This window comes from Mesoplodon bidens (assembly GCF_964165515.1).
Source record: "Mesoplodon bidens genome assembly, chromosome: 4".
Classification (NCBI taxonomy): Eukaryota; Metazoa; Chordata; class Mammalia; order Artiodactyla; family Ziphiidae; genus Mesoplodon; species Mesoplodon bidens.
In genome coordinates this window covers 99,496,894-99,515,547 of record NC_138160.1, presented here as the reverse complement: position 1 = coordinate 99,515,547, position 18,654 = coordinate 99,496,894, and the positions used below count along the sequence as shown (strand labels likewise).

The window sequence follows — 18,654 nt, the reverse complement described above, 5'->3', positions numbered from 1 at the left end:
AATCCCTTGCCCCTCTTAATTTAGAAAAAGTCTAAAGATTCCTGTTCTTTCTTTTAATTATCTTTTTTTTTCTGGTAAGAGTATCAAAGGAAAATCATGAGTAAAAAATAAGGGCTTCCCTGGTGGCGCAGTGGTTGAGAGTCCGCCTGCCGATGCAGGGGACACGGGTTCATGCCCCAGTCCGGGAAGATCCCACATGCCGCGGAGCGGCTGGGCCCATGAGCCGTGGCTGCTGAGCCTGCGTGTCCAGAGCCTGTGCTCCGCAACGGGAGAGGCCACAACAGTGAGAGGCTCGTGAACCGCAAAAAAAAAAAAAATAAAAGAAAGTTAAATAAGTTTCTGAAAGCATATGTAGAATATTATAAGGGAAAGAAATCATTAATTATTTTAGAAGATCCATATAAAAAGGAACCACCTTACTATATGGGTGTCTTTTTCCTGAGGATGGAGTGGGATAATCCTAATACTTATGTTTACAAACCACAATGACCCCAACTAAAAAAGATGTCCTTCTAACATTTAAATAGGAAGAAAATTCAGTCCTAAGAGGAATAACAAAGGTAAATTTCCATATTATAATATTCTGGAGAATAAACAAATATTTTCTGAGCACCTACTAAATGTTAAGCACTATTCTACTTAGAGATCATCAATATATAAGGCAGGCATAACATAATCTCTCAAAGAGCTTGCATTGCAGAGGGTATAAAAAAAGACAACCAAATAATGAATAGATAATTTCCATTATCTAATTTCTATTATCTCATCTGATGATGAGATGATAAAATGGGATAATATGACGATCAAATGAGATAACAGTATGACTGGCAGTAGCGTAGGGAGGAGCAGATACCTTTGCTAAGGAAGCAAGGGAAATCTCTGGGAATTTGAGTTGAGATCTGAATGGTAAACAGAAGAAGAGTATTTCAAGCAGAAAACAAGGTAAAGGCTCTGAGCTTGATGTGCTCAAGTGACAAAAAGAAGGCCACTGTGACCAGAGCAAAGAGAATCAGGTGTGGAAACAAGGGAGATGCTGCTGCAGAGGCTGGCAGAGTTTAAATCACATAGGGCCTTAGAGGCCATGTTAAGCACTTGTTTTAAAGCTGTACTGGGAAATCTTAAAGTTTTAAGCATGGGAGTGATAACCTGAATGACGTTTTAGAAAAAAGTAACTCTGCCTGCTATGTACAAAACAGAGGGAGCAGTACAGAAGCAGAGAGACCAAAAAGAAAGCTGTTACAGGAAGAATTGTATCATATTCTCTGAAAATGGAGTTGGAAAAAGTGCTTATTATTTCTTTTTGTATATTTTGTATATTCTCTTTAAGTTATTTAAAAGATAATAATATCAGTAGGTTTTACAAATGAATTTTAATGTATCTGTCCATTGGAAAAAATTTAACTATTAATGACCAACTCTTTTCTTTTGAATAATCACTAGATTGCTTTTCAAATTCTTAATACTTAAAACACTCCTACCTGAAATCAATGAGTGAAGGGGAATGGAGGGCTTTAACACAAGCTCTACCACAATTTGAGATAGTGACCTGAGTTAAATTCCTTGACCTTTCTGGATCTCAAGCTTCATCTAAAGAATGCTAAGTAGAAGTAATTACAACAGCTACAACAGATATCTCAAACAATAATAAGGTTATATGAGTGATAAAGGAACTGCATTAAGTATAAAATATTATCAGGTATTATTAAAGATGACTGAGACTTTACTTAAATAATTATTACCCTTACAAAAACCACCTACCACCTAGAAAGCCATGGAAAGAATTGCTGGTGCTGGGTTTCTTTGGTTCTGTGTATCAATTCCTGTACCCTAAGTGTCAACAAAGGAATCTCATGTGGGTATAAACATGGATCACATCTTAGGTAATCAGGGCTCAAGAGGATCCTCCATTACTTCAGAAAAATTGTTTCAGTTCATCTGTATATTATATTTTGCTTAAATTAAAAAAAATTTGTATCATTTTTATTTGTTCAAAAAAAGAAAAATTTATTTGTCTCAGCATCAACTAACAGTTATTAGTTGATAATCATTTAAAAATATTATCTAGACTAGGGGTTGGCAAACCTTTTTCATAAAGAATTAGATAATAAATGTTTTGGACTCTATGGGCATACAGTCTCTGCTCAGATACTCAATCCTACCACTGTAATGTGAAAGCATCCATAAACAAAATATTTTAAAAAATGAGTGTGGCTATGTTCCAATAAAACTTTATTTATAAACAATAAAATCTGAATTTCATATAATTTTCATGTGTCACAGAATACCATTCTTCTTTTGATATTTTTTCAACGGCTGAAAAATACAAACACCATTCTTAGCATGTTGTCGACACAACAGGTAGGAGGCAGGACTTGACCCATAGGCCGTAGTTTGCTGAGGCCTAATTTGGAGCAGTAAGTTCCAAATAATTATTACTTAAAATACAGCTCTTTGTATTTTCAATTATTTATTTAAAATAATTTTTGTTATCCTTTTCAAATGAAAACATATTATTCTTCAAATCAAAATTTATAATTTCCAACAAGTATGACTTATTAAAAAAATTAAGAATTAAAAAAAATATTTACATCATCTTTTATCTATTAAGTTAGAGAGAAAAACAGGACATTTATACACAAATATTTTTAACTTTACATACCACTGATGCTCCTCTGCCAGTCTGTGTACTACCAAGCCATGGCATGTTAATTGGAGTACCAGGATTGCTATGTGTGTATGGGGTTGTACCCTGCACAGCTGTTAAATCATCACGAGCATGTATAACCAAGAAATCTTCTGACCTACAAAGGAATATCAGCCAGAATGAAAGCAACCCATCAGTTCTTTATTTCTTCTGTTATACCTGAAAGCTCTAACATATGACTTTGTATTTCCCTTTAAAATTAATTTTCTTCAGCTCTTAACTCTCAACTCACAGACAATAATTTCATACATGAACAATTTCAGATCCCTTCACCTTCTCTTCTAACCCTCGATTCCCTCTTTAAAGCTCCAGCCACCACTTCTTTACTCTTTAGCATATCAATTTCCACTTTGCTTACAATCTAGGACTATTCCTTTAAAAAATCATTTGAAAGGTATAGTTCTGTGGATGTCATTATTCGTACTGCAAGGTCACCAAATAAAAACAAAGTATAAGGGTACCCTTTGGTTTCCATTTCTATATCATCATCTACCCAAGTATAGATCTGTGTAGCCAGAATTCCAGAAACATCTAGTTCTTGAACATCATGGCTTGAAGCAATTGCTATGCAGTTTCTATTCGCCTGAAAAATAAATCATACAGTACATTTTAAATAAAAATGCATAACATGTATATGTGCTACTTTTGAAAATAGAGACTACAAAACAGCCTCTAGAAATGATAACTTTAAGGTATAGAATAAATAGTATTTTCACAAATAAATATTTTAAATTAATTTTAATAAATAACTTTGAGTGAAATAATCATCAGCTTGAGCTTGGAGATATGTTTATATTCTAAAAATTCCAGAGCATCCAACAGAAAGCCAGCTATAAATGGAAATACATATGCCACTTCATTTCTTCTCCCAGCACTGTCTCTCTAGTCTACTAGAATGGTACAATCTCCCTAAGGTTTACACAGTTCAGAAATGTGGAGTGAGATGTTGAACAATATAGGGGCCCTGGGAGGTAAAGAAAGGTAAGGGAGATAAGGAACTCCAAACTAAAGAAACAATAGTGAATCATTCAAATAAGATGGTATCACTTTCACCTAAAGCCTTTCAATCTTAGGCAAGACAAACAGAATTTGGGAAAGGGTCACAAGAGGTGAAGAAGAGTGAGGGAAGTATGTCAGAAAAAATCATAAATGAAAAGTTGGTGAGATTAAGTGATAGAAAATTTTAAACATCTACAAATTTAAAACATGTATCTCTAATACAGAAAATGGAAAGATATTGACAGCAAATAGAAAACAGGATTAGTATTTCCATTATGTAAAATGCTAAATACAAACTAATAAGAAAAAACTGAGACCCCAGAGGTATGTGGGAAAAGGATATTAACTATACTGTTGGAAGGTAATTCTCCATGGGACTCTCCACTTTTGCATGTCTTGTGAGTTAGTCAATGACTGACTTTGTTTCACAGTATTATTGCCAGGATGTCTATATAGTTATAGTCTCTCCCTCCAGATCAAAAGGCAGATATGCTTAATGTACATTAGAAAGGATTTGGTTATCATTGGCCTTCTTGCTGTCACTTTGTGGGAACTGTACCTCAGGGACCAGAGCAAAAATGCTACATTCTAGTTTTTGCTATTAGTAATAAACTGTCCTTTGTCTCTGGTCTTGTGTCTTCTAACAGTATCCATTAAACTGTGAAAGCTAACTTGTTCCATTGAATGCAGGGGAAAATCTCAGATCCTTCACAGTGCTTGACACAGATAATTCACAACTGAACAAATGGGGGAAAAGTTCAATGTCATCAGCATTTTAAATTACTGCAATTTAAAGCAAAGGATATTTCTTAGCTACAAATTTAGCAAAGATGTAAAAACAATATATCTGAAGAAGTAAAAATTAAACAAGTACACTCTTACAGAATCAACAGGAGACTTTGTATATGTGGATGACTGTTCATTACTAGTTACTTATATAATACATCCAAGTAAGAGAACAAAGCTAGTTTGTTTTATAGCACAAAATACTAAAATCTTATTTTCTTCAGGGGAAGGAAGTTGTGTAATATGTATATATCATATTATATAGATATTACGTCATGAGAACTGCCTGGCTAAGGGGCTAATCCCAAACTTGCCTGCTATGAACAGAACTAGTCACTGTTAGGGAGAGTCTATGAGGAATATGAGACAAAGAACACAGGGAAAGATGAGGACAGAATGACAAAGGATCCCCAGTGGTCCAGTGGGTAAGACTCTGCGCTTTCACTGCTGAGGGTGTGGGTTCAACCCCTGGTCAGTGGACTAAGATCCCACAAGCCACACGGTGCGGGCAAAAAAAAAAGACAGACATAGCATAGGAAGATGAAGAATCAACTAGAAGTCCCTATACATTTTGCAGTAAGGCAATTAGGGAAGATAGGAGGGGAAAATGACTAAGATAAATTTCAATCTTGGACCACTGTACCTAAGGCTACCTCTTCTGTAAGTAGCTTATAGACTCCTCTAAGGAGGATATTGAGTAAGAAAGCTAAGGAGTACAAAGAAAACACTCTAGTTGGGTAGCTATTATAGCTGAAAGTCAAAGAGGGAGAATCTCTGTGAGTCACATATAAGCTTAATTTTGATCTATACGAAGAACCACATTCAACATATTCATATAAAGAAAACAGGAAACATTTTCTTTGGATTAGCTGCATGTGTTGTATAAATTCTAAAGGCAGGGGACTTCCCTGACGGTCCAGTGGTTAATATTCTGTGCTTCCACTGAAAGGGGCATGGGTTCAATCCCTGGTCGGGGAACTAAGATCCCGCATGCCAAAAAATAAAAATAAAAAATAAAATAAATAAATTCTAAAGGCAACTGCATATATAAATACTTGAGACCTCTCTCTGTGTAGTAATAAAACATTTTATCTGCTATATATCCAAGATCAAATAAATTAAGTTACGAAACAATATAATCACTTTATAAAATAAAAAATGTACTCACATTGCAATTTAAGGAGTAGAAAGTAGCTCTGGGAAAGGGAAACACTGCTACTGAATAAACTGACAGACAGGAGACATTCTCCAACTATGAATACTTAATCAAAGGTAAGAAATATGTCTATGTACTTACTTTATTAACAGCAAAGGCAGTAATGATATCAGATTCCTTATGAATAATTCTTGCTTTACCTCCAGGATATCCCGAATCTGCTTCTATCTAAATGGAGGGAAAGAAAATACAAAAATACAGTGATTTTAGTGAATGAAAAAACATAATATATGTCAGTCTTTCATTTAATACTTGCATAAATTAAGAAACTTTTCAGATATTTCAAATCCAAAGGTACTATTTTACATGTTACTTATTTCTAAAACAAAATTTGGCAAGAGGAATTTACATCTTTTCAAATTTGCTTTTTCACATATAAAAAGATCATTGATATACAACTTCATTAACTGCTTATGTTCTTAAGCTGCAATAAGTTAACTTTAAGACATTCTAATTATTAACGTTAAGATAAGTTTACCGCGTTTCTTAGTATTATAATCCTTTGATAATATTTTAAATATTTTAATATTAAAAGGTCAGAAGGTAAATATCTTAGGTTTTGAAGACCAGTAAAGAATTATGTTGCATATTCTTTTTTAAAACAACCTTTCAAAAATATAAAAACCATTCTTAGCTCATGGCCTACAGAAGAACAAGTAGGACACAGCCAGCTGAGTATATTTTGCTGACTCTTTGTCTAAAATAACTTTTAATTTATAAAAGAACCCTGAAATCTGGAAAGGCACAGTAATTTGCCCAAGTCAGTAATCATTTTAATAGCTGAATAAACCATAATTCAATATATTTTAGACAAGGGAAATATATTTGACCTTTTGCTTATCCCACAGAAGGCATATACACCTTTCAACTCAGAAGAGAGTACTGTATAAAATCAACATTCACTAAAATAAACAGAGGTAAAATGAAGAGGCAATTGTTAAGAGTTGGAGATGTTACTTAATGTACTATTTTGTTTCATTTTATTTTATCCTCTCTAACCTTCAACCTTTAACATGAATTATTATAAAATATTTCACAACTCATTGTGCAGTGCAGAAGTTATTAATTTGAAATCAGAAAACAAATTTACTTCCTGGAAAATTTAGATAAAATATCACCAATCCCCATCCATTGTTTGACCACAGAACTGAGTAGGGTGAGGCAGTATTTTTAAAAATGGCAACTAGGATGACAGTTCATTTGCAAAGTAGAAAGAGACATAATATAATCAAACCAAAATAACCATATGCAATCAAAACTCACAGTCACTGGATGTAAAGATGTCAAATATACTCTAAACTTAAATGCAACTGGATAACAAACATGAAAGAATTTAACTGATCGTACCAGCATTTTGGTTGATTTCAGGGTCAACTTCTTTTCTAAATAAAGTCTTAGTTCTGGTTGAGGTCCATCATCCAGTAAGAATGTCTAAGTCAAATTCTGTAATTTCATGACCAAAATCCCAACTTAACCACCTATCTGCCTGGTATCTAACGTACACTAAGTGTCCACTACTGGGTTTTGAAGAAATTGGAAATAAAGACAAATGATATTTCCATGGAATAGAGGGATATGCTATTTACTGGTAATGAATGGGTGGGTGGAAAATTTCAGTTTCACCGGCAGCACTTCTTCAAACTTTACACTCACGGAGAGGAAAGCATGAACTTCATAAAAGCTTCTTCAGTGTGGGAATACATTTCTGTCCTTTCATTATCGATTTACTGAAACATTGTTTCTTAATAGTGTGGTCCCAAGAAGACCTGCATGAGAATCAATTAAAGGGGGTGGGGTGGGGTAGGAGGAATGGTGTTTGGCATCAAGAGTTTATGCATATTTAATTTTGAGAAAAATCATAAGTTCTAGGAGATGAATTTGGAGAAGTAGGCAGAGTTTAGTTTGCACAGGGCCTTAAAAGCCATAATAAAGAATTCAGATTTTATTTTAAGATTAGAAAATGACTGGAGGGTTTTGATAATTCTGGATGTTGTGGGGCAAAACATAAAGGGCGTGAGACTGGCTGCCAGGAAACTAGTTAAGAGGCAGCTACAGTAGCTGAAGTAAGAGGCAGTGGTGAATTTGACTAGGGGAGTAGGAATGGTGGTACTGATTAAGTGGTTAGCATTAGGATAAATTATGCCAATGGGCTGAGACTACAGTAGTGAGTAAAAGAGAGGAAGCAAGGGTGACTCCCAGCTTTCAGACCATTCTCAAAAAATGATACTGAGACAAAAGTGAAGGAAAGAATAGGTTTAAGGGGCTTCCCTGGTGGTGCAGTGGTTGAGAGTCTGCCTGTCGATGCAGGGGACATGGGTTCGTGCCCCGGTCCAGGAAGATCCAACATGCCGCACAGCAGGTGGGCCCGTGAGCCAGGGCCGCTGAGGATGCGTGACCGGAGCCTGTGCTCCGCGACGGGAGAGGCCACGACAGTGAGAGGTCCGCGTATCACACACACACAAAAAAAGAATAGGTTCAGGTTGGGATTAGGGTAAGATAGAAAATTCTATGTTTTGACATTGAGGGGGAGATAACTACTAGATTATATATGCAAGTCTGGACTTCATGAAATGAGCGAGGCTGGAGAGAATTAAGAATTGTCAGCCAATGGATGATATTTAAGCCATCAGATAACCCAAAGAGAAAGTAAAGATAGAAAGAGAAAAGGTTAGAGAACTAAGTCCTGGAGCACCTAACATTCCAAAGATAGGAAAAGAAAAAGACTGGTCATTTCAGGAGTGGGAAACAGCACTGGGAAAGATAAATACTGACACTGAATAAACTGAAAGAACAAGAAACATTCTACAACTATGAACTTAATAATCAAAGATGATGTTATGGGAACCAAGTGAAATAAGAGTTTCAAAAAAGTAGCTGGGATCAACACTACCAAAGAATACTGAAAAGTTGAATTTAAAAAGACAGAGAGGGCTTCCCTGGTGGCGCAGTGGTTGGGGGTCCGCCTGCCGATGCAGGGGACACAGGTTCGTGCCCCGGTCCGGGAAGATCCCACATGCCGTGGAGCAACTAAGCCCGTGCGCCACAACTGCTGAGCCTGCGCTCTAGAGCCTGTGCTCCGCAACAGGAGAAGCCACCGCAATGAGAGGCCCGTGCACCACAGCGAAGAGTAGCCCCCGCTCGCCGCCAACTAGAGAAAAGCCCGCGCACAGCAACAAAGACCCAACGCAGCCACAAATAAATAAAATTAAATAACCATTTAAAAAAAAAAAAAAAAAAAAAAAGACAGAGAATTGACTACTGAAACTAGTGTAGTCATACACTAGGACAATCTCAGTGGAGAGGGCTGGAGATAATACTTAACTAGGTTAGAGAAACATGTACCATCTGGTGAACAGGGAAGGAAGTCCACTGGGGAAGGTTCACAGGGGCATTCAACTGAGTTGATAATGTTTTATTTCTGAAGCTGGGTAGTTCCTACATGGTATTTGCAATACTACTCTTTAAGTCTTCTTGAATAACTTTACAGGCAACTCTGTAATTGAATTTTCCTAGGTAAAGGCTTAGAGAAATCAGGCAATAGATTCTCAAAGGTAGATTTTTTGGTTTTCATTTTAAAGTAAGACAATAAAATATATTTGCTTATGTTGAGGAGAATAATTTAAGAAAGGTAAAAATTTATCATGGAGGTGAGATGAGGAATAAATACTGAAGCAAAGTCCTTGGGGAGGTAAGAGCACACAGGATCAGTGCACAGGTGGAAGATCTGGCTTTGGATAAAAGAGTGACAGTGACATCTACTGTGAGAGGAGGCAGAACAAAACATCTGTACATAGAGCAGAAGTTAGATTTGATGGTGGGACAATATGGTGGGCTAAATCTCTGCTGACTGTACTTATTATGACAGCAAAACAAGGTCATTCATAGAAAGTAGTAAAGAAATATTGGAAGTTGGAGGTAAGAGGGAAAAAGTGGGGAGAATGGAAGAGAATGAAGAAATAATTATGATGGTGGAATAGTTTAATTTGGGATTGTGGCTGTAAATTTTAAATAAGGCAAGCCCCCATGGTTTATGATTTTTCTTCATCCATGTTCAGCTATTTGGATGCAGACACAGAGTAGACAGAGAGTTAGGTTTAAATAGGTTTGGGAATTTTCAAGGCAAGTACAGTGTAGAGAGAACAGGGCAAAAAGGTTGAGGTTTGCAAGGGGGTGATCATAATGATGGATCATGAAATATAAGCTGGGAAAGAAAGGAACTGAGGACATGATACAGGCAAATAAAAATACATAATTCACATGTGCTACAAACACTGAAAGTCATATGACATAAAATCAGAGTAAAAAAATCACAATGGGGAGAGGAGCTTCAAGATGGCGGAGGAGTAAGACGTGGACATCACCTTCCTCCCCACGAATACATCAGAAATACATCTACATGTGGAACAACTCCTACAGAACACCTACTGAATGCTGGCAGAAGACCTCAGACCTCCCAAAAGACAAGAAACTCCCCCACGTACCTGGGTAGGGCAAAAGAAACAAGAAAAAACAGACAAAAGAACATGTACGGGACCTGCACCAGTGGGAGGGAGCTGTGAAGGAGGAAAGATTTCCACACACTAGGAAGCCCCTTTGCGGGCGGAGACTGCCGATGGCGGAGGGAGGAAGCTTCGGGGTCACGGAGGACAACACAGCCAACAGGGGTGCGGAGGGATTCTCGCACAGAGGATTGGTGCTGACCAGCACTCACCAGCCCAAGAAGCTTGTCTGCTCACCCACCAGAACCAATGGGGGCTGGGAGCTAGGGCTTCAGAGGCCAGATCCCAGGGAGAGGACTGGGGTTGATGGTGTGAACACAGCCTGGAGGAGCTAGTGCACCACAGCTAGCCGAGAGGGAGTCCAGGAAAAAGTCTGGAGCTGCCGAAGAGGCGAGAGACTTTTTCATGCCTCTTTGTTTCCTGGTGTGCGAGGAGAGGGGATTAAGAGCTACGCTTAAAGGAGCTCCAGAGATGTTTGTGAGCTGCGGCTATCAGCGCAGACCCCAGAGACGAGCATGTGACACTAAGGCTGCTGCTGCAGCCACCAAGAAGCCTGTGTGTGGGCTTCCCTGGTGGCGCAGTGGTTGAGAGTCCGCCAGCCGATGCAGGGGACACGGGTTCGTGCCCCGGTCCCGGAAGATTCCACATGCCATGAAGTGGCTGGGTCCGTGAGCCATGGCCGCTGAGCCTGTGCGTCCGGAGCCTGTGCTCCACAACAGGAGAGGCCACAACAGTGAGAGGCCTGCGTACCGCAAAAGAAAAAAAAAAAAAAAAAAAGAAGTTTGTGTGCAAGCATAGGTCACTATCCACACCTCCCCTCCTGGGAGCCTGTGCAACACACCACTGCCAGGATTCCGTGATGCACGGACAACTTCCCTGGGAAAACACACGGCGTGCCTCAGGCTGCTACAACGTCACGCCAGCCTCTGCCGCTGCAGGCTCGCCCCGCACTCCGTACCATTTCCTCCCCCCGGCCTGAGTGAACCAGAGCCCCTGAATCAGCTGCTCCCTTAACCCCGTCCTGAGTGAAGAACAGACACCCTTAGGCGACCTACATACAGAAGTGGGGCCAAATCCAAAGCTGAACCCGAGGAGCTGTGCGAACAAAGAAGAGAAAGGGAAATTTCTCCCAGCAGCCTCAGGAGCAGTGCATTAAATCTCCACGATTAACTTGATGTACCCTGCATCTGTGGAACACCTGAATAGACAACGAATCATCCCAAATTGAGGAGATGGATTTTGGGAGCAACGATATATATATATATTTTCCCTTTTTCTCTTTTTGTGAGAGTGTATACGTATGCTTCGGTGTGTGATTTTGTCTGTATAGCTTTGCTTTTACCATTTGTCCTAGGGTTCAGTTGGTACTTTTTTTTTTTTTAGTATAGCTTTTAGTGCTTGTTATCATTAGTGGATTTGTTTTTTTGGTTTCGTTGCTCTCTTCTGTCTTTCTTTCTTTTTCTTAATTCCTTAAAAAAATTTTTTTAATACTTATTTTGTATTTTACACACTTTATGTTATTTTATTTTATCTCTTCTTTCTTTTTTTCTTTTTTTTCTCATGTTGATTCTGAGCCGTGTGGATAACAGGCTCTAGGTGCTCCAGCCAGGCGTCAGGGCTGTGCCTCTGAGGTGGGAGAGCCAAGTTCAGGACACTGGTCCACAAGAGACCTCCCAGCTCCACGTATTATCAAACGGCAAAAATCTCCCAGAGATCTCCATCTCAATGCTAAGACCCAGCTCCACTCAACGACCAGTAAGTTACAGTGCTGGACACCCTATGCCAAACAACTAGCAAGACAGGAACACAACACAACCCATTAGCAGAGAGGCTGCCCAAAATCATAATGAGGCGACAGACACCCCAAAACACACCACCAGACGTGGACCTGCCCACCAGAAAGACAAGATCCAGCCTCATGCACCAGAACAGAGGCATTACTCCCCTCCACCAGGAAGCCTACACAACCCACTGAACCAACCTTAGCCACTGGGGGCAGACACCAAAAACAACGGGAACTATGAACCTGCAGCCTGCGAAAAGGAGACCCCAAACACAGTAAGCTAAGCAAAATGAGAAGACAGAGAAACACACAGCAGATGAAGGAGTAAGGTAAAAACCCACCAGACCTAACAAATGAAGAGGAAATAGGCAGTCTACCTGAAAAATAACTCAGAATAATGATAGTAAAGATGATCCAAAATCTTGGAAGTAGATGGAGAAAATACAAGAAACGTTTAACAAGGACCTAGGAGAACAAAAGAGCAAAAAAGCAGTGATGAACACAATAAATGAGATTAAAAATTCTCAGGAAGGGATCAATAGCAGAATAACTGAGGCAGAAGAACAGATAAGTGACCTGGAAGATAAAATAGTGGAAATAACTACTGCAGAGCAGAATAAAGAAAAAAAGAATGAAAAGAATTGAGGACAGTCTCAGAGACCTCTGGGACAACATTAAACGCACGAACATTCGAATTATAGGGGTCCCAGAAGAAGAAGAGAAAAAGAAAGGGACTGAGAAAATATTTGAAGAGAATATAATTGAAAACTTCCCTAATATGAGAAAGGCAATAGTTAATCAAGTCCAGGAAGCACAGAGAGTCCCATTACAACAAATCCAAGGGGAAACACACCAAGACACATATTAATCAAACTATCAAAAATTAAATACAAAGGAAAAATATTAAAAGCAGCAAGGGAAAAACAACAAATAACACACAAGGGAATCCCCATAAGGTTAACAGCTGATCTTTCAGAAGAAACTCTGCAAGCCAGAAGGGACTGGCAGGACATACTTAAAGTTATGAAAGGGAAAAACCTACAACCACGATTACTCTACCCAGCAAGGATCTCATTCAGATTTGATAGAGAAATTAAAACCTTTACAGACAAGCAAAAGCTGAGAGAATTCAGCACTACCAAACCAGCTGTACAACAAATGCTAAAGGAACTTCTCTAGGCAAGAAACAAAACAGAAGGAAAAGACCTACAATAACAAACCCAAAACAATTAAGAAAATGGGAATAGGAACATACATATTGATAATTACCTTAAATGTAAATGGATTAAATGCTCCAATCAAAAGACACAGACTGGCTGAATGGATACAAAAACAAGACCTGTACATATTCTGTCTACAAGAGATCCACTTCAGACCCAGGGACACATAAAGACTGAAAGTGAGGGTACAGAAAAATATATTCCATGCAAATGGAAATCAAAAGAAAGCTGGAGTAGCAATTCTCGTATCAGACAAAATAGACTTTAAAACAAAAACTTATCACAAGAGACAAAGAAGGACAATACATAATGATCAAGGGATCGATCCAAGAAGAAGATATAACAATTGTAAATATTTATGCAACCAACATAGGAGCACCTCAATACATAAGGTAAATACTAACAGCCATAAAAGGGAATATCAACAGTAACACAATCATAGTAGGGGACTTTAACACCCCACTTTCACCAATGGACAGATCATCCAAAATGAAAATAAATAACGAAACACATGCTTTAAATGCTACATTAAACAAGATGTACTTAATTGGTATTTATAGGACATTCCATTCAAAAACAACAGAATACGCTTTCTTCTCAAATGCTCATGGAACACTCTCCAGGATAGATCACATCTTGGGTCACAAACCAAGCCTTGGTAAATTTAAGAAAACTGAAATCGTATCAACTACCTTTTCCAACCACAACGCTATGAGACTAGATATCAATTACAGGAAAAAATCTGTAAAATATACAAACACATGGAGGCTAAACAATACACTACTTAATAACCAAGAGATTATTGAAGAAATCAAAGAGGAAATGAAAAAATATCTAGAAACAAAGGACAATGAAAACAGGACAACCCAAATCCTAGGGGATGCAGCAAAAGCAGTTCTAAGAGGGAAGTTTATAGCAATACAATCCTACCTTAAGAAACAAGAAACATCTAAAATAAACAACCTAACCTTACACCTAAAGGAATTAGAGAAAGAACAAAAAACCCCCAAAGTTAGCAGAAGGAAAGAAATCATAAAGATCAGATCAGAAATAAATGAAAAAGAAATGAAGGAAACGACAGCAAAAATCAATAAAACTAAAAGCTGGTTCTTTGAGAAGATAAACAAAATTGATAAACCATTAGCCAGACTCATCAAGATAAAAAGGGAGAAGACTCAAATCAATAGAATTAGAAATGAAAAAGGAGAGTAACAACTGACACTGCAGAAATACAAAAGATCATGAGAGATTACTACAAGCAACTCTATGCCAATACAATGGACAACCTGGAAGAAATGGACAAATTCTTAGAAATGCACAACCTGCCAAGACTGAATCAAGAAGAAATAGAAAATATGAACAGACCAATCACAAGCACTGAAATTGAAACTGTGATTAAAATTCTTCCAACAAACAAAAGCCCAGGACCAGTTGGCTTCACAGGCGAATTCTATCAAACATTTAGAGAAGAGCTAACACCTATCCTTCTCAAACTCTTCCAAAATATAGCAATGGGAGGAACACTGCCAAACTCATTCTACGAGGCCATCATCACCCTGATACCAAAACCAGACAAAGGTGTCACAAAGTAAGAAAACTACAAGCCAATATCACTGATGATCATAGATGCAAAAATCCTCAACAAAATGCTAGCAAACAGAATCAACAGCACATTAAAAGGATCATACACCATGATCAAGTGGGGTTTATCCCAGGAATGCAAGGATTCTTTTTTTTTTTTTTTTTTTGCCGTACGCAGGCCTCTCACTCTTGTGGCCTCTCCTGTTGCAGAGCACAGGCTCCGGACAAACAGGCTCAGCGGCCATGGCCCACGGGCCCAGCCGCTCTGTGGCATGTGGGATCTTCCTGGACCGGGGCACGAACCCGTGTCCCCTGCATCGGCAGGCGGACTCTCAACCACTGCGCCAGCAGGAAAGCCCCAAGGATTCTTCAATATACGCAAATCAATCAATGTGATAAACCATATTAACAAACTGAAGGAGAAAAACCATATGATCATCTCAATAGATGCAGAGAAAGCTTTCGACAAAATTCAACACCCATTTATGATAAAAACCCTCCAGAAAGTAGGCACAGAGGGAACTTTCCTCAACATAATAAAGGCCATATATGACAAACCCACAGCCAACATCGTCCTCAATGGTGAAAAACTGAAAGCATTTCCGCTAAGATCAGGAACAAGACAAGGTTGCCCACTCTCACCACTATTATTCAACATAGTTTTGGAAGTTTTAGCCACGGCAATCAGAGAAGAAAAAGAAATAAAAGGAATCCAAATCGGAAAAGAAGAAGTAAAGCTGTCACCGTTTGCAGTTGACATGATACTATACATAGAGAATGCGAAAGATGCTACCAGAAAACTACTAGAGCTAATCAATGAGTTTGGTAAAGTAGCAGGATACAAAATTTATGCACAGAAATCTCTTGCATTCCTATACACTAATGATGAAAAATCTGAAAGTGATAATAAAACACTCCCATTTACCACTGCAACAGAAAGAATAAAATATCTAGCAATAAACCTACCTAAGGAGACAAAAGACCTGTATGCAGAAAATTATAAGACACTGATGAAAGAAATTAAAGACGATAGAAACAGGTGGAGAGATATACCATGTTCTCAGATTGGAAGAATCAACGTTGTGAAAATGACTATACTACACAAACCAATCTAAAGATTCAATGCAATCCCTATCAAGCTGCCACTGGCATTTTTCACATAACTAGAACAAAAAATTTCACAATTTGTATGGAAACACAAAAGAACCCAAATAGGCAAAGCAATCTTGAGGAAGAAAAACGGAGCTGGAGGAATCGGGTGCTCAGACTTCAGACTATACTACAAAGCTACAGTAATCAAGACAGTATGGTACTGGCACAAAACCAGAAATATAGATCTATGGAACAGGATAGAAAGCCCAGATAAACCCACACACATATCGTCACCTTATCTTTGATTAAGGAGGGAAGAATATACAGTGGGGAAAAGACAGCCTCTTCAATAAGTGGTGCCGGGAAAACTGGACAGCTACATGTAAAAGAATGAAATTAGAACACTCCCTAACACCATACACAAAAATAAACTCAAAATGGATTAAAGATCTAAATGTAAGGCCAGAAACTATCAAACTCTTAGAGGAAAAGATAGGCAGAACACTCTTTGAAATAAATCACAGCAAGATCCTTTTTGACCCACCTCCTAGAGAAATGAAAATAAAAACAAAAATAAACAAATGGGACCTAATGAAGCTTAAAAGCTTTTGCACAGCAAAGAAAACCATAAACAAGATGAACAGACAACCCTCTGAATAGGAGAAAATATTTGTAAATGAAGCAACTGACACAGGATTAATCTCCAAAGTTTACAAGCAGCTCATGCAGCTCAATATTAAAAAAACAAACGACGCAATCCAAAAATGGGCAGAAGACATAAATAGGCATTTCTCCAAAGAAGATATACAGACTGCCAACAAACACATGAAAGGATGCTCAACATCACTAATCATTAGAGAAATGCATATCAAAACTACAATGAGATATCATCTCACACTGGTCAGAATGGTCATCATCAAAAAATCTATAAACAATAAATACTGGAGAGGGTGTGGAGAAAAGGGAACCCTCTTGCGCTGTTGGTGGGAATGTAAACTGACACAGCCACTATGGAGAACAGTATGGAGGTTCCTTAAAAAACTAAAAATAGAACTACCATACGACCCAGCAATCCCACTACTGGGCATATACCCTGAGAAAACCATAATTCAGAAAGATTCTTGTACCACCATATTCATTGCAGCTCTATTTACAATAGCCAGGACATGGAAGCAACCTAAGTGTCCATCGACAGATGAATGGATAAAGAAGATGTGGCACATATATACAATGGAATATTACTCAGCCATAAAAGGAAACAAAACTGAGTTATTTGTAGTGAGGTGGATGGACCTCGAGTCTGTCATACAGAGTGAAGTCAGAAAGGGAAAAACAAATACCGTATGCTAACACATATATATGGAATCTAAAACAAACAAACAGAAAATGGTCATGAAGAACCTAGGGGCAAGACAGGAATAAAGACGAAGACCTACTAGAGAATGGACCTGAGGATATGGGGAGGGGGAAGGGTAAGCTGGCACAAAGTGAGAGAGTGGCATGGACATCTATACACTACCAAATGTAAAACAGATAGCTAGTGGGAAGCAGCCGCATAGCACAGGGAGATCAGCTCGGTGCTCTGTGGCCACCTGGGGGGGTGGGATGGGGAGGGTGGGAGGGAGGGAGACTCAGGAGGCAGGAGATGTCGAGAGATGTGTGTGTGTATAGCTGATTCACTTTGTTGTAGAGCAGAAACTAACACATCATTGTAGAGCAATTATACTTCAATAAAAATGTTAAAAAAATCACAATGAATATGGTCTTAAAGGTCTTCTTAATATAAGGTTTCAAGTCATGCTTATAAAATGTGATTGGGCTGGATAAATGAGGGAAAAAAATCCAAATATGAATGCTAAAAGAGTTTTTATGAGATTAAGCAGATAAAAAAACTAAACAGGGCAATTGTGGTTGACATGTATACACTGATGTGTATAAAATTGATGACTAATAAGAATCTGCTATATAAAAAAAATTAAATTAAATTAAAAAATTTTTTAAAAAGTAAACAAAGAATTACCATATGATCCAGCAATTCCACTTCAAGGTAAATACACAAAGAAGTGAAAGCAGAGACTGGAACAGATATTTGTATACCAATGTTCACAGCAGTACTACCCACAATAGTCAAAAGACTGATACAACCCAAATGCCCATTAATAGCTGAATGGATAAACAAAATGCTATATATATATAATGGAATATTATTTAACCTTGAAAAGAAAGGAAATTCTGAAACATGCTACGAAATGGATGAACCCTGAAGGTGTTACACTAAATGAAATAAGCCAGTCACAAAAGTACAAATATTGTATGATTCCACTTATATAGGTACCTAGGGAAGTAAAATATATAGACAGAAAGTAAAATGGTAATTGGCTGGGACTGGGGGGAGGAGCAGCAGAAATGGAGAACTACCGTTTAATAGGTAAAGAGTTTCAGTTTAGGAAGATGAAGACGTTCTGGGGACGGATGGTAGTGATGGTTGCAAAACCATGTGAATGTACTTAATGTTACTGAACTGTATACTTAAAATGATTTAACCATTAAATTTTATACATATATTTTACCACATTTTTTTTTTGCGGTACGTGGGCCTCTCAGTGCTGTGGCCTCTCCCACCGTGGAGCACAGGCTCCGGACGCGCAGGCCCAGCGGCCACGGCCCACGGGCCCAGCTGCTCCGCGGCACGCGGGACCCTCCCAGACCGGGGCATGAATCCGCATCCCCCGCATTGGCAGGCGGACCCCCAATCACCGCGCCACCAGGGAAGC

The 18,654-nt window shown here is 38.4% G+C and overlaps 1 protein-coding gene across 5 annotated transcripts in view; it reads right to left on the bottom strand.

The window, feature by feature from the left end:
* Positions 1–18,654, bottom strand: part of DMXL1 (Dmx like 1) — a 137,460-nt gene that overhangs the window by 25,414 nt on the left and 93,392 nt on the right. For all 5 annotated transcript variants that reach the window (XM_081230455.1, XM_081230456.1, XM_081230457.1 and 2 more), the window contains 3 exons: positions 5,787–5,873; positions 3,166–3,287; positions 2,660–2,801 (listed from right to left, as the gene is read on the bottom strand). In XM_081230455.1, coding sequence (XP_081086581.1) covers positions 2,660–2,801; positions 3,166–3,287; positions 5,787–5,873 — 351 coding nt within the window. The remainder of the gene's footprint in view (positions 1–2,659; positions 2,802–3,165; positions 3,288–5,786; positions 5,874–18,654) is intronic.